Consider the following 17,272-nt stretch of genomic DNA (forward strand, 5'->3'; position numbering starts at 1 on the left):
TGGATAGTGGACAACTCGTCGACATGTATTCCACCCAGTACTGCTGATGCTGGTGCAGCAAAGCCTGGAGATTAAAGCCTTATACCAGCACCTGCGTGCTAGTGCCATTATCCTGAGCGTATCTGTTATCTATTACAGCCTGAAATATGTATGACAGCAGACAATTGGGTTAGATACTGGAAGGAAACAAAATAACATACATACAATACCTGGATGGTACTGTCCTGGCTCATGTGTCACCTGCGTTACTCAGAAGTTCCTAAATGTGTCCATTGCCATAGGCTCTAGCAGCCATCTCCACTTTCTGCTGCAGCAGGTTGCTGTTTCACTATTGATGTAACATACTCTCCTTAAGGAACCCAGATTTAGAAACTTCCCTTTGAGACCTTAGGTAAGGAGAAATTTGATATGGAAATGGAGGAGAGGAGGCCTAGTGATTTTTAGGACATTTGTGTTATTTTGCTCTACTCTTAGACTTGTATTTCTTCATGATAGTCTTTCTCCTCTTTTTGTCTTTTATCTTTTTTTTAATTTGTACTAGGGAACCTGTGTTACAGTGTGTTGATCTATAATGCTGTATTTTTCAGGGCATGGTGGTGCACACCTATAATTCCAGCACTTGGGAGGCTGAAGCAAGAAGATCTCAATTAAGTTCAAGGCCAGCTGGGCTACATAGTGAGTTCTAGCCCAGCCTACACTACACAGTGAGGCACTGTCTTACCACCCCACCCCCAAAAAAAGCTGTATTTTTCCCTGAAACTCTTGGTTAGTTTACATTTATTAAAAAGAAACAGTTTAAATTTGCAAATTTTATACAAAGATATTCTTTAGTTTTTTATTTTGTTTTGCTTGTATTTTTGAAACAGGGTTTTGCTATGTATTTTAAACTAGCTTTGCACTCAGTATATAGCCCAGGCTGACCTCAAACTCACACCTTGGCCTCCTGAGTGCTAGGATTACAGGCATGCACCTCACACTTAGCTAGTTTCTTTCTTTCTTTCTTTTTTTGGTACTAGGGATTGAACTCAGGACCTCAAACTTGCCAGACAGGTGCTTATGCTGCTGAGCTAAATCCTGGTCCCTAGTTTCTTTTTCAAGAATTAACATTTATTTAGAATTTATTATGTGCCAATTATGGTATTCATTGCTTTGTGTGTATTATCCTTGTTTTTCTTTTTGAGTCAGGATCTCACTATGTAATGCAGGCTGGCCTTGAACTCACTGATGTAGCACAGTCTGGCCTCAGACTCATAGTGATTCTCCTGCCTCAGCCTCTAAGGGCTTGGATTACAGGCATGTAGCACCATGCCTAGCTGTATGTATTTTCTTTCTTAGTCCTCATAGGTAACATTTGATAATCCCACTGTGTAGATAAGAAATTGAGGCTTTGGCTAGATGTGTGGCACAGGACTGTAATCCCAGCACTCTGGGAGGGCTGAGGCTGTAGGACCCCATATTTTGAGTCCAGCTAAGCAGTTTAGTGACTCATTAAGGCCCTGTCCAAAAGTTTAAGTTTTCAAAGGTCTGGAGGTAGAGCTAAGTGAAGACCTGGGTTCAGGCTCCTAAGTGTACACACACTCGCTCACACAGAGTAGGGCTGGCACATGAGCCATCAGTTTCACTGAGCTGCTGCGTTTTAGTTGTGTGTCACTTACAAAACCTCAGTGATCAAAACACTGGGTCCAGAAGAACATGGCGGATAGATAGCAGCAGCTTTGGAGGCTCTCTGAGAAACCGCACTTGAAATCCAGGAATGGTGCCGGGCAGGAAGTCCTAGGCAAGGGGGGATATTCTTTGCTGAGCCAGGAACGAACTAAATTAAGAGAAACCAACTGGAAACACAATCCCGGTGATACAGCAGGAACAGATAAGGTCTCAGTGCAGAAGCTGGATCCCGCGCCACTGGAAGCTGCAATTTGAATTTCCTGCAGCTGCTGCTGCATCCCGTTCGGCACGGCAGGGAGAGAGGCGCGAAGGCTCTGAGAGTGGGAAGCGTTGAATGGAGTTGGGAGTGGGACTGGCCGGGTGCCCTACATCAACCTATGGTGAGTGAGCAGATCAGGGACCCTTCCATAGAGAAGGAGGCTTCAGCAGAGGACATACTCGGACAGGGCAGACTACCCAGAACGAGATGCTGCAGTGACTTCAGTCACATATCCCCCTCTCAAGTGGGATTGGTGGGGAGTGCCTGGCCTGCGTGACACCGCTGGCTAAGACCCAGTAGGCTAGCCCAACCCAGGTCCCAGTGCCTGGAGGTGCACCCTAGCAGTGAAGCCTTCGGTAGGTTGACCTGGGGGGCGGGCCCAGCATAGACTGCCCAGTCTGTATCTCCCTGGTCCATGGGAACACCTAGCCAGCGCAATTCAAACAGACTGTGGCCGACAGGGAAGGAAGCTGGGCTTCCTCTATACGCTTATATATAAGGAACAAAGAATATGGGAAGAGGGAGCAACAAGAAAGGGTCCTCGGCCCCCAATCCTGAGAAACATGCAGTAGCAGACACAGCACCAATAGACATAAAGCGCTATCTCCAGAGCCTCATAGATGAGTTCAGGAATGAAGTTATTAATGACCTGAAGCAAGACATAAGCAGAATAATTAGAGAAATGCTAAGCCCCGCCTAAGAAAAAACAGATGGTGGAATGGAAGAACAGAAAAAAAGGGGAGAATTGTTTGATGGAGAAAATAGAGAAAACATAGAATACGTGAAGCAGGTTCAAAGAGATTACCAGGAAACTAAAGCTATCGAAAACTGGCATAACAGCTTGAAAGAAACTAAGGACAGATTATCTGAACTGGAGGGCAGATTTGTAATATGGGAGCATGAAATGAAAAACTTCTTAAAAATAACAAAAAAACAGCAACAATACAAAAGCTAGAAGATGATAAGAGGATCTATAACTTAAGAATTAAGAACATAAAAGAAGGAATGGGGACAGAAACAAATGGACTACAAAAGCTATTCACTGAAATAATCCAAGAGAATTTTCCTAATTTAGCAAATGGTAAAGATACTCAGATATATGAGGCATACAGGACTCCAGCCACCTATAACCCAAACAGAGATACACTCAGGCATATAATAATCAAAATTCCAGAAATCCAATATAAGAACAGAATATTAAAAGCCATCAGAAACAAGAAACAGATCACTTACAAGGGAACACCCATCAGAATTATAGGAGACTTCTCGGCACAAACCATCAAATAACCTCCAGCCAAGATTGATATATCCTGCACAACCGTCCCTAGAAATTGATGGGAAAAAAAGATGCTTCCAGGATAAAGAGGAACTAGGGGAATTTGCAACCACCAATTCAACTCTACAGAAAATACTGTAGGATAGTCTAAAAAAGGAAAATACCAAGATTCCAGAAATAGTGGCAGAGAGGCCACAATGAATGGAGCAGAAAACGAAATGAAGAAGACAAACTGACAACAAACAACAGAAAAAAAGCTCAACAGAAATAAGGCAGAGAAGATCGGATGGTAGGAACAGCTATTTTGGAGAAAACAAGACATAATAGCTAGTGCTGATTTAGTATCATCTTGTTTTGAAGTCCCATCAAACTTGTATTCTTTTGTCTCCATCGGTCTTAAAAGATTGTATCTTATTGGATTTTATTATATATGATAATATAAGCAAAAACTTTTATAGACAAGGAGTTTATACAGAAACCATTGTTCATTTTCTGTTAATTGGTTCTAAATACCCTGTAATAATGTCATTCTCTTGAATGGTTTTATAGTGTCTTGATATGTTTGGTGCTACAGTATACGAAGTTATACTCAAAGATTTCAAGGAAAGAGACACTATGGTAACTATTTTTATGTCAGGATATCTTGTGGTAAAACACTATTTTGCTTAAATGGTTATGTTTTGACCTGCGCTGTTCTGTTGTTATGCCCTCTTTTATCTCAATCCCCCCCTTTTTTTAATTATTTACTTTTTTCTTTTTATTTTTTTAAGTAAGGGAAAAATAAATAAAAAATAGCAGGATACATTATAGTAACCTACTTTGATTTCCTATTAACGTGATTTGAAATCCTGTATTGCCCTCACCATCTTGTTTTGACTGATTTTCCTCTGTTCTGCTTTGCTTGATAGTACCAAGTTCGAAAGTATAGGCATAACTGTGAAGACAGTAAGGATCATTATGACACCGATTCCGGTTGACTGTTATTTTCTTTTAAAATCCTGTAATGTCTCCAATGCTTTGGTTTTATTCTTTACTGGTTAGTTCAATTTTATTATAACTGGCAATTCTTCTTAAAATAGCAAGAGGCAATATGGTAACCATTGTTGATCACCTTATATTTTGTTTTTACATTATCTATTATGTCCATCCTTTTGATTTGACTGACTCTGTTCTGGTATGTTGCATTTGGTTTTACTCTCTTCAAAAAAAGTAATAAGAACTGTGGGAGTAACAAAATGTGTAATTGTCATTGTACGAAAGAAAAGAAAATGCTCTAAAGGTTACAACTGCATATATGTTTAAGTGTATAAGATAGATAACCATATTACTGAGTGTTTTTCGGATCATTGAACAAAACTGTTTGCACTCTCACTGTTTGAAAGTCCCCTATATGCTTCAGTTTTGTAACTTGAACAACTATTTCTAAGATGAGAATATGTAATCTATTAACTAATGATTTCTTACTGTTTATTTTTTAAATTTTGTATTACTTGTACCCTTTTTCTGTTTTTTTCTTTCTCCTTAAATTAAAAAAAGTGATCTCCAATATTCACAAACCACTTCATTTTTACTCCTCAGAGCTGAGCTGCTTTATTCCAGTTTCTGAAAGGCCTGGTGGTAGTAAACTGTTACTGAAGCTGAGAAAATAGATACAAAGACCAGCAAAATTTCTTTCCACCTTCTCTGAAAGTCATTTAGCCAGGAAAAATCACCTCAGCATATTAGGTTTCCTGAGACCCAGTCTTGAGATGGACAGGCGCAGTTAAGGGCACGCTCAGAGCTGTCCTGGCCAGGTTTGGGGCCTCTGTGACCTCAGCACTCTGCTCCGCAAGTTCAGGTAGGAAGGTCTGAGTCCGAGGCCAACGTGGGAGAGTGAGTTGAACACCAGCCTGTGCCACAAGGGAGGCTCTGTCTTCCAAACAGAAAACTTATTTTTAATTAGTAAAAATTTTCATGTTTATTTTTTTCAGTCTACATGTCTTTTAAATCTTCTAAAACTTTATTTTAATGTAATGCAGGCAGATATTAATAAATATCAAAACAGATTCTATAAAAAAACTTCATAACAAAATAGAGAATAACAGTGCTTAATATACTGTGTATTATGGGGGTTTTTTTGTCTCTGCTGTGACATGTGTCAAAATTTCCTTCTTTTTAAAGACCAAATGATGTCCCATTAAATTCTTATGCCACCTGTTTTTTACCCGTTCATCCATCAGTAGATATTTGAGTTGCTTCTCCTTTTAGCGGCTATAACATGGGTGTACAAGAGCCTTTGTATTTTTGGGATGTATATTCAGAGCTGGGATCATCAGATCATTTTGGTGATTCTGTTTTAAATTTTTTGGGAACTTGCATTGTGGTTCCCACAGCACTGGTACCAGTTTAAGTTCCCTGTCAGCTCTGCTCTGGCGGTGCCTCATCGTTACTCTGATGCACAGGTGCCATCCTACTGAGTGTGAGCCAGTTTTCCCTTGTGATGTTTATTTTGATTCCATTTTTTTAATGCCTAGACATATTGAGTATCTTTTCATGTGCTTACTGGCCAATATTATAACTCCTTTAAGAAATGAATGTTCAGATCCTTTGCTCATTTTGGTTTTTGTTTGCCTTTTTGGGATGGGAGTCTCACTGTTACTCAGGTTTGTTTTGAACTCTAGGACTCAAGCAGTCCTTTGAAACTGGGACTATAGGTACATATCAGGCTTTCTTCGCTTGTTTTTAAATTAGGTTATTTAAAAAAATAAATAAGTTTATTTGTTTGCTGATTTTCATATATTATTGCAGTGTATAAACAACACAGAGGACAGAACAAACCAGTTGCTAACACCAGGCTTGTCAGGGTGAAGCCCAGGAGAAGTGCTTCCTGTTTGCACTTGGCATTGGACAGTCTAACATGTCCCTTGTGCTGGAGGCAGGTCCTCTCCCTGGAAGCCAAGACTGGCTTTCCAGCCACTCCATTTGCTTAGTTTCTCGTTTCTAGTTTGTGGAGTTTTCCTGTCCGTTCCCAGAGAGGTATTGCTTTTTTCTTTCTTCACAAGTTTTCATTTTTCGGGTACCTGTTCAAGGTTCCAAAGAGGCTCCATTACCTGCTCTTCTAGAAAGATCTCCTAATTAGTTAAAAAAATTTTTTTTCAATTAAATTTTTTAACAACACTTGACCCTACTTGTTATTTTGAGACCTATTATCAAAGTTTAGCTCTTTGAACTTTTGGATGCTTGTGGCAGTGTTCCATATAACTTAAATTCTGAACAATTTGAGAAAAATATGATAGGATTTCTTCCCCTTAATTCACTGTGAATTAATTATAAGTGAATTTATTATAAATTTCCCACAGTGTAGTAGAAACCACGTGGACTTTGGAGTAAAACATAATGGACTCCATTATAGACAGCTGTTTGACTAGAGTAAATCAACCTTTGAGTTTTGTTCCTCAGAGGAACTGGAAATAATAACCATACTTAACATTTTACTGTTGTAGGAATCCTATCAAATAATGTTCTTAAAGATTTTTAGTTGTGTTTTGTTGTTTGGGGGTGTTAAGACAAGGTCTAGCTGGGTAGTTCAGGCTGGCTGTGAACTCAAAGCAAGCTTCCTGCCTCAGCCTCCTGCGTACTGGGATTATCACATGCTTTCCCACATCTGACTAGTTTTTTGATTTTTTGTTAATCAACACTTCTCTGCCTGTCCAAAATCATGACAGCATGTCCATTTTCTGGTAGTGTTTTCAGCATATCTCCTCTGTTCTTTAGGGATCAGAGGATCCCAGTTACTCTTTAACCCCACTTCGGAGTGGGGGAGGAGCTGTCTTAAAGAATTCATGAGCTTTACAATAAGTGAAATGACTCCTCACTTCCCTGTTTCCACGTGGCAGGCCAGGCTCCCTGTGCCTGTCTCCTGGTAGAACAGGTGGATGTTACCAGCCATTGTGATGCACATTTTTGTCCTTCACTTCAGACACCATGATAGGTGCATACTATGAGACCTTGCTTTGTGAGTGTATAAGACCAAGAAGTAAATTAGCTCTGAGCTATCCAGTGACCCCCACAGGGTTAGCATTTCCTGTTTCCTTGCCATTGGGTACTTACTCTGTGACTTCGTGTTTGGGCAGCTTTCCCCTGGAGAGAAGACTGCAGTATGCTGACAGAATTATATGTCTGGTCTCTCTTCGGAGCCAGCAGACTTGCTGCTTCCTTGGGGAACGTCATTCTGTGGATTTGATTTCCAGGTGATCTTAAAGGGCAGCAAGGAGCGCAGCACTGGGGCCACTGGGGTGAACGCCGATTCCTCCCGCTCCCACGCCATCATTCAGATTCAGATCAAAGATTCAGCCAAGAGGACCTTTGGCAGGTGAGCTGCCTTTCCTCAGTGTGACTTAGAAATATTTGTTATCAGCAAAAGGACACCTTGCCATCGTGGGCTCTTCAGTTTGGGAACGCTGAGTGCAGTTGTTGGCCCTGAAATAAATCACTGTACTAGAGTGCCATCAGCTGATTAACCATGAAGCAATGACCTATTGTTGGTCCCCCTAGGTTATTCAAAGGAACATTGATTGCTTCTAACGTGAAACACAGTATCAGCCAAGAAATAACAGGGAATGCGTCTCAGACAGCTTACAGGCCATAACGGGGCTGGAGAATTAATCCATTCTGAAAGAAGCCGTAAGACAATTGTATATGTTCATTGCTTCTCCAGTGTTGTCTTAGCACACTCTCTGCCATACTGATGGATGAGCCTGTCTCACCTTGAGTAATGAATCTGCTTTATTTTCCTTTCTTTTCTTCTCTTTTCCATCTTTCTCTCTTCCTTTTTTCTTTCAATCTGTATTAGGGTTTTACTAGAGGAAAACAGATATAACATAAAATAACAAATGTATAAGAAGTTACCAAAAAGAGCTGGGGATTTAGCTCAGTGGCATAAGCATCTTCCTGGCAAGTGCGAGGTTGTGAGTTTGATCCCCAGTTCCAATAAATAAATAGATAGATAGATAGATAGATAGATAGATAAATAGATAGATAGCAAGCTGGACTTACGATGGTCAGCCACAGAGTTGGATGAGGAAGCGTGCAGAGGGTATCTGCATACCACACGCCAAAGAGTTCAGTCCGGGGTCTGGAGTTCACCCCAGCATCCCACAGGCCGGTGAATCTACCACAGAAGGCCTAAGGGTCTGTACTGGAAGCCAGGAGAGATGTCCAAGCCACAGGGGAAGACTGGAGTGCCTCCTCCAAAGAATGGAACTCAGTCCTTCCTCCTTCCCTTTTACAATCCAGGTGATGAGCCACCCTAGGTGGGTCTTCTACACCCTAGGGTGTAGAATTGCTAAGCCACTTTAAATGTCTCAAGTTGACACAGTTAAGCAACCAGTACCCCCTCCTTTCTTTTTGCTGCAAAATCAGTCCTCAGAAGTCTGTATTTAATTGTCTAAGTGGTCACCCAATTGATTTGCATTGTGGTCCCTGAGCCATAGGAAGAGTGCATTGTTACTTACAGTCATACTTTCTTAGATTATCAGAGCTGGTGGAAATGTCTCTGAACAGTGCCAGCATCACCAGACAGTTTAGAAATTTATGATGTTTTTAGAAAATCGACATGATAGTCTGTCTTTCCTGAGAATATTCTAGTGTAAATTTCTTCCTAGGGTCACAAAATGTCTAATGGTGTAAAAATAAATCAGAGCTTTGAGGAAGTAATTGTGCTGTCTTTTCTCTAGGATCTCTTTCATTGACTTGGCTGGCAGTGAAAGAGCAGCGGATGCCAAGGATTCAGATAGACAGACGAAGATGGAAGGTGCAGAAATAAACCAGAGTCTTCTGGCTGTAAGTTGCTCAAAATCTAAAAAACTTTCTTGAGAGATTTGTGTCTGGCATGTAGCCGGAGTGGGCGACGTGGGGTGGAATCTGCAGAGCAGCCGGTGTGCTAACGTATCCTCATATATCAAAGATAAGGACACCTTTTGAACATACCCATAATACCATTACCAGGTGTATCTTTTATCCAATATTATAATTTCTCCTGAGTTCCCATAACCGCCTTTTATAGTTGAATTGTTCAAATCAAGGTACAAACAATATTCCATATCACTTCTTCCTCATTTTTTTTCTTTCCCCCTATTATTTGTATTTGTCTTCTTTATTAAAAAATTGATTATTTGCCTGTAAGTAGATGTGGCTCACTGACTGGCTTCCCATGTTTAGGTTTAGCAGTGTTCCATCCTGTGTATTTCCTGTAAAGTGGTTAAAATCTACTCTGAGGGGCCAGGGATTTAGCTCAGCAGCAGAAGCCCCTGCTGGGCAGGTGGGAGGTTGTCAGTTCAATCCCCGTACCAAAAAAAAACTATGCTGTGCAGTGTAGTCAGTCTGAATTTGAGATATGCTGTAAGTATAAACATGCACTGGATTTTAAAGACTTTCTTACCGAAAAAAATCATGTAAAATATCTCATTGATATTTTTTCATACTTATTACATGCCAAAGTAATACTTTGAGTGTAATAGGTCAGATAAAATATACAATTATCATTCATTTCACTTGCCATCAACCATTTCTTCAAGAAGCCCTGAAACTATTATGTTATAAGCATTTACTATATGCTAACAATAAATTTTCTTTTCTCCACCTTTTAGATTAGTATTCTTAGGCAAAATGAGTTAAAAACACTGGCCATGGATACCGTCTAACCAAAATTGTTTGATTCTGATATCTTAAAGTCTGGTCCTCCAACTATGAAACCTGAAGGCAGCTGGGCATGGTGATACATGCTTGTAACCCTACCACCACTGTGAGAGGCTGAGAGGAAAATTACAAATTCAAGCCCAACCTGGGCCACTTAAGTGACTTAGTAAGACCCTATCAGGCATTAAAAATAAAGCCTGGGGATGTAGCTCAGCATGAGGGTTCTATCCTGGAATGAAGGGCAGATAGAGAGAAACCTGGAAGGGGATGCTTCTAAAGTCATACAGGCCTTGGGAGTTGGCTTGATCCATAGCATAGAGAGGGGCCTGGGAAATAGATCTTCTAGAACACAACCAAAATCTGTGTTTTGACCAGGCATAGCTGTGTATGCCTGTAATTCCAGCACTCAGGGAGCTGAGGGAGAAGGATTGCCATGAGTTTGAGGCCAGCTTGGACTCCATAACGAGTTCAAGACCAGCCTGAACTATATAGCAAGACCCTATTTCAAAAAAAAGATCTTGTGTTTTGTGAGTATGCCAAGGAGTCGCTTGTTTCTCCTGTTATTCCCTTAGCTCCTTCTTAGTGTTTAGTCAGGGTTGTTGACCATTTCATTCTGGCTCTAATTTCAGCGAGGCTGAAAAGGACCCACACTCCTAAGTACTAGTAGCCTAGGTTCGTGTATGTAAAGGCCAGGTGTAACTTAGGGGATAAGTTTCCTGTGGACGTAACATCTGTGAGTTCCTTACTTTACATGTGCCATTTGATTCTCCATGTTGCAGCTGAAGGAGTGTATCCGAGCCCTGGACCAGGAGCACACCCACACTCCCTTCAGGCAGAGCAAACTAACTCAGGTAAAGTCAGTGTGAGCTTCATGAATTAAGATAAACCTCTCCTTCTTTAAAGGAAAAAAAAGGTAACCCTTGAGTCTTTGTGGTTTATTCATTTTCTTCCATCCCTTGTTCATCAGGAGAGGCAGCTCTGTTCTTCTGCTCAGCCTTCCTATTATTTCCAGATAAAGAAACCTTACTGGCAGGCGTGGTGTCACCTCCCCACAGTCCAGTCACGCTGGAAGCCGAGGCAGGAAGACCACTTGAGCCTGTCAATTTGAGATCAGCCTGGGCAGCATAGCAAGACTCCATCTCAAAAAGCCAAAACAAACCCCAAAACTGTATCATCAAGGTCTGTTGGTACAGGCCTGTAACCTCAGCACTGAGGAAGACTAAGACAGGAGGATCACAAGTTCAAGTCCCACCTGGGCAACTTAGCAAGACCTGTTTTGGAAAAAATAGAATTCTCACTCCCTACCTACCTTCAACCCCTTCATCCCTCCCTATTACAAAAAAATAAAAATTTTTAAAAGGGGTTGGGAGCCAGGCATGGTAGCATATGCCTACAATCCCAGCTCTGGAGAAGCTAAGTCAGGAGGATTGCTACAAGTTCAAGGCCAGCCTGAACTGCACAGTGAGACCCTGTCTCAAAAAAAAACAAGGAAGGAGAAAATCAGAAAAATTATGTAAGTACTAACTGATTATTCTGAGTAGTGGCAATAGATGTATTTTATTTCTTCTATTTTTTTTTTTTGTATTTTAAAGAACAAAATAAAACAAAAAAGCAAATCAGAACAGTACACTGCAAGTGTTACAAGACTTCACAACAAGACAACAGGAAGTCAGCAATGGCTACCATAATGTCTCTTGTTCTCTTCAAAATAGCTGTTCATACCTTCACATACAATAAAATCAAACAAAACAAAAGAATGAAAGCATTATGGGACTTCAAAACAGGATAATAGGAAATGAACAATGGCTGCCATAATACATCCTGTTATCTGTCTGTGCTATCAGACACAGTAAAATCTAGCAAAACAAAACAGAATAAAACCAAACCTAATAAAATTATGAAAACAATACAAGAATTGAAAATGAAATAATAGAAATTAACAGTGGTCATCACCTTCCCTTTTTAGGCGTTTCCTCCCCTATCATTCTCATAATATCTATTGTGCTTTTTGGATCCCACTAACTCCTTCAGTTTTTTATGCTACTACAGAGATAACTGTGTTCACCCATGAGTCCAAACCATTTCACCCATGAGCATGATCTCCAGTTTACCTATAAGAGCCTTGAGATTATCCTCCTTTACAGCTGGGTAGCTTTCCATTGTATGAAAATACCGTACCTTTCTTATCCCTTCTGCAGTTGATGCTCAAGTAACCCCTGATTTTTTCTGATCTCCTGTTTTTTCCCCCCAATATCTCACTATGTAGTTCAGACTGGCCTTGAACTGACCTTGTAGCCTATGCTGGCCTCAAATTCACAGTGATCCTCCTGCCTCAGGCTCCCGAGTGCTAGGATTATAGGCATCACCACCACACCTAGCCTTCTTTCTGTTTTTCTGCCCTGAAAATGTCTGGGGGAAAGTAGTAGGTACTAAGTCAGTGGCTGCTTTAGTGGCCCTGGAGCACAGCATGGGGAGTGGTCTGCATAGATGTCACCCGGGAACTCTGGGTCTTCCATCTTCTGGGTCCCTTTCAGCACTGTGTCCTGTGCACAGTGGAGGGCAGCTGAGGGACTGGGAGGCCTTGAGATCTTACTAGAATCCAGGGTAGAACCCACAGTAACCCCAGCCCATGACTGTTGGCATTGGTGATCTCTGGTTACTTTGTCTTCTCAAGCTAGGGACCCAGAAACCAGGTACTCAGTCCTAATTCTGACTTGGTCTAATTTTTCTAAAACAAGTTCCCACGCCCAGAAAAATGTGCTCCTATTTCATTAAAGAACAGTAATTCCAGCAGTACATCCAAGTGAAATGGTTAAAGTTATCTTAAAATTCCGCTGCACCCAGAGGTGCTGCTGTTGCATTTTGGTGAACATCTCTGCGTATGGACGTGGCACACAGACCCACCCATGGTCACGGGGTCATGTGCTTTATCCTTCAAAGGTTTGTTTTAAATGTCTTTCTCTGTTCCCAAATACAAAGGTACATAATCATTTTAATGGTTATATTACATTCAATTTATAACTAGTTTGCTTTATAGACTTCCAGATTGTTTCTAAAATTTATTATTATAAATAATATAATATCTAGTACATCTTTTTGTGTTTTAGTCAAATGAGTAATTATCTTTTTGGAGTAAAGTCATAAAAGCCAGGTATGGAACACATGCCTATAATCCCAGTATTTGGGAGACTGAGGCAAGAGGATTGCTGAGTGTTTGAGGCCAGCCTAAACTACACAGTGAGACACTGTCTGAAAAAACAAAAGGTAACCAGTATCCCTTTGTGACTTGGCTTCATTTGTTTACCTGCCTTCTGCTTTGGACAGGTCCTGAAGGACTCTTTCATTGGCAATGCTAAGACATGCATGATTGCTAACATCTCACCAAGTCATGTGGCCACTGAGCATACGCTGAATACCTTGCGCTATGCGGACCGGTAAGTTACCCCCACAAGGCAGGGGGTGTGTATGTCTCCCACACACACACACACACACGCATCTGACGTTGAACTCCATGCGCTCTTCTTGGAGCCAGTGGTGCTCTGAAGCGTTTAGTAGACCCTACTTTTGCAAGTGCGACAGAGACCTCCTGAGTACCTGGCCTGTGTCGGCCTCTTCCTGTGGCAACTTTGGCATCTGCAGACACCTCCCATCCACGTTGTGTCCACATGTGTCTCTCACAGTTGCTAAGAGATTGATTGTCTGGGTAGGAAAAGGCACTACCAGTAGCTAGTAACTAGAGACCAGAGATGCTGCTGAACATCCTGCAAGGCTTGTAGCAGTGCAGCCCCTACAAGACAGAATCACCTGATACAAAGTGTCAGTGTGCTAAAGTTGCAAAATCCTAGGAGTAGACAAGTCGTTTTTCCTTTGATAGAACTTGCATGATCCTGCTTATTTCTAGAGGTTTTGTTTGGTGAAATACCAGTAGGTTTAAGCAAACTCATCTTCCCAGAGGAGCCTGCAGGGTGGTTTGTAGGACTGAGGCCTCTGTGGAGTTGCAGGTGAGTGGTGGAAATCAGCCCCTGGGTTGGTTTATCCTCAGGAAGCACAGCATGGGCCTTGCCTGAACACAGTGCAGTTATGACACTCACGTCCCCATCTTGTCCCTCATGTAGAGCTGCAGTAGTTTCCAGAACTCCTAATCAAGAATGTTGGCCATGTGCTTATACTCTTAGAGAAGTTACTGGGTTTTTTAAATTGAAGTATGGAGGGATAGTTCATGCTAAAATAGAATATACTGTTTTCCTGTTATTTTCTCCCAATCTTTGTATGTTTTTGCTGTTTTTTTTGTTTCTCATAAAGCTATAGAACAGGAATTTCAAAGCCTACAAGAACACACATTTAACATCTAGTGCTCATTTACAGGGTCAAAGAACTAAAGAAAGGCATTCGGTGCGGCCCTTCAGCCAGCAGTCGGAATCGGACATCTGGAAATGCCTCTCCAAAGCGGGTCCAGAGCTCTCCTGTAGCCCTGCCAGGGGACAAGTGTTCTCCAAAAAAAGTCAAGCTGGGGTTCCAGCAGGCAGTCACAGTGACACCTGGCTCCACAAGGGCAAAGTCCCACCCTCTGGCTAGCCACCCCCCCAACATTCCCTGTGCTTCTATACCTAACGTTCTTGGTAAAAAGGGCAGCTCCAGACGGAGTCCTTCACGGGACTGGGTCATGCAGAGCAGCCCTGTCAAAGAAAATGTGCGCTCTGGACATTCGGCCAAAAAAAGGGCAGAAGAATCAGCACCACTGTGCTCTGAGAAAAGTCAAACTGGTAACAAGTCTGCACTTGGCTGGGGACGCAGGGCCTTGAGCCCAGGAGAAGGTCCTGCACATGGCAAGCTGCCCGCCAAGGGCAGGAAGGTGCAGACTGTGCAGCCAGTACAGAAGCAGCCTGTGGCACGTGCTGAGCTCTCTTGTGGCAATAGCTACCGCTTAGCAGGGGGCATACCAGCCAGGCCTGCCCCTGGAGCTTGGACAAATGTTCCTCCTCATCAGAAGGAAAGGGAGGAGCATCTGCGTTTCTATCACCAGCAGTTCCAGCAGCCACCTCTCTTCCAGCAGAAGTTAAAATACCAGCCACTGGACAGGTTCTTATGCCAATACAGGACCCCCGAGGGTCAGCTGCAGGACAAAACTCCTCCCTCCCATGCCTGCCCTGAGAACCAGGATGGAGCTCACACTGAGGACCTTGATGACAGTGACTTCAGTGAGGATTCTTTTTCACATCCCTCCAGCCAGAGGGCTGCAAAGCAGAGAAGCGCCCTGGAGAAGAGTGAAGGTTCATTCTTCCTTCACCAGAAGGGAGAGCAGAGTCCAGACAGGCAAACAGCAGAAAGGCCACAGATGCTGGATTTTAGCTCTGGGACAGATGGAGATGAAAAGGCTCTAACTGAGAGGTGGATGTACCCCGGAGACTGCACCGGCCAGAGGAGACCAACATTCAACCATCAGCACAGCCCAAGCCAGCTGTGCTTGGCCTGGAACAGAGTAGAGGATTGTACCTCCTCGGAGCCGGCTCTCGGGGGCAACCTGGCTGCACAGCCTTCCTGCTTACCGGCCAGGCTTATATATGCCCAGAAAAGAAGTGATGGCCCAGCCATGGACCTCAGACAGGATACTTTCAGAAGTGAGGTTCCTGGAGAACCTGAGGACAACTCACCATCCCCGGAAGATGGATCCTCTTTTTCTCTATCCCACATTGTAGCTCCTGGATCCCCAGACCAAGGAGACATAGATACCACACAGCTGAGAGAAGTCAGCGAGAAGAGCCCAACCCAGGTGACCAGAACAGCGGCAAAGAATAACCCTTTCCAAGGAGAAGACGCTAGAGGGCAGTTAGGTGCCTGCTCTGAACAGGCATCAGGACAAATGGCTCCCCTTACCTTGTCCCTCCTAGAGACTCCAGATGCTGATGGCCATTCTCTGGAGCAGCTGGCCCAGGACAGGGCTATGCACAGTCCAGTGGTAGAGAGTGCAGGGCAGCCAGCCATGGGCTGTACAGTTTCGCCCAGCCACCAAGAGGCAGCCTTGCCAGTACCTTCGGCAAGTGGGCGCCTGTGGCTCTCCTCCTCTCCCCCTGACAACAAGCCTGGCGGTGATCTTCCAGCTTTGTCCCCATCACCCATCCGTCATCATCCACCTGACAAGCTGTCCAGTAGGGAGGCTGACCAGAGACAGGCCTGCCAGAGCAGGGGGCCCTCACTCTTCTCCCAGGAACTTGTGGGCAGTCAGCAGTGTGATGCCAACACTGAGCAGACAGGGCTGGCTCGCTGCTGGGACCTCCCTGGAAAGCCCTGCTCTGCCACACGGACTGGGGTACACCATTCTGGATCTGCACTTGCCCCACAAACAGGAAGTTGCGACGGGGCTGATCAACCCTGGGGCCAGGATAGAAAATACCCTTGGGCGCTCAGTTGGCAGGAGCTTGGTTCATCCACAGACCGCATGATGCCTTGCAATGAAGAAGACACCACATGGCTCAAGCACAGGCCAATTTCAAGGTGCCTAGTATCACCAGACTCTCTCCTGGTTCCCAGCTGTTCTCCCAAGACTGCAGGGGCGCTCTGTCAGCCCACCCTGGAGCAAGCACAGTAAGTTGGATTCTCTCCCTAAGATTCTCCCTAAGATTCTCTCCCATTGTGGTGCATGCTTGTAATCCCAGCACTCTTGGAGGCTAAGGCCAGATGTTCACCAAGTTCAAGCCCAGTCTGCAGTTTAGCAACTTATCAAACCTCACCTCATAAAAACATACAGATGACAGCCCCTTTAGCACCCCCCACTCTCCCCAGTTAATATTTTATCATGAAGAGAAGGCCGAGCAGCTCTGCCTAAGGAGCAGCTTGCCTCCAGGTGGACAGTCTCGTGCTCCATGATCTTCAACTTCTAGCTTGTATCTCTTGTTTCGGTCCAGGAATCTCCACATGAAGTAGAAATAAGAGCAGACTTTGTACCTGCAGTGGTCACAGCCTTGACAAATTTTCTCAGAGAAAGCTGTGGGAAAGCGGCAGTTCCCTGGGAGGGGGAACATTCAGTCCTGTCCCTCAGCATCACTGCATCAGGGACAGCTTGAGAAAACCCTGTCTCTTCCTGCACCCTTGACTACAGGCAATAGGGTGAGGGTGGGGGGCAACACTGCTCAAATCCTTGACCGTTTTGGACAGAAGCAGCTCTGAGCCTGGAAACAAGTCTCTGCTTCAGGAAGTTGTGCCTGAGGAGGTCCAGTTTCTTTCTGGTTTTCTCAGGCAGGTGGTGATCCGCGCACACCGGGAACAGCTGGATGAAATAGCTGAACTGGGCTTCAAGGAAGAAACACTGGTGAGCCAGCTGGCTTCTCACGTAAGTAGCTTTGACTGGACTCGGGCTGCTGGGCATTCGCCTGTGGGTGGTTTGCTGGCCACATGCGCAC

The 17,272-nt window shown here is 43.6% G+C and overlaps 1 protein-coding gene across 2 annotated transcripts in view; it reads left to right on the forward strand.

Annotated features, from left to right (window-relative positions):
* Window positions 1-17,272, forward strand: part of Kif24 (kinesin family member 24) — a 78,301-nt gene that overhangs the window by 58,701 nt on the left and 2,328 nt on the right. For both annotated transcript variants that reach the window (XM_063226358.1, XM_023565493.2), the window contains exons 7-12: window positions 7,430-7,551; window positions 8,915-9,020; window positions 10,655-10,726; window positions 13,200-13,309; window positions 14,241-16,457; window positions 17,109-17,202. In XM_063226358.1, coding sequence (XP_063082428.1) covers window positions 7,430-7,551; window positions 8,915-9,020; window positions 10,655-10,726; window positions 13,200-13,309; window positions 14,241-16,457; window positions 17,109-17,202 — 2,721 coding nt within the window. The remainder of the gene's footprint in view (window positions 1-7,429; window positions 7,552-8,914; window positions 9,021-10,654; window positions 10,727-13,199; window positions 13,310-14,240; window positions 16,458-17,108; window positions 17,203-17,272) is intronic.

The sequence above is a fragment of the Cavia porcellus genome, unplaced genomic scaffold (genome assembly GCF_034190915.1).
Source record: "Cavia porcellus strain 051 isolate PalLab524CR breed Dunkin Hartley unplaced genomic scaffold, mCavPor4.1 scaffold_1, whole genome shotgun sequence".
In the NCBI taxonomy this organism is placed as follows: domain Eukaryota; kingdom Metazoa; phylum Chordata; class Mammalia; order Rodentia; family Caviidae; genus Cavia; species Cavia porcellus.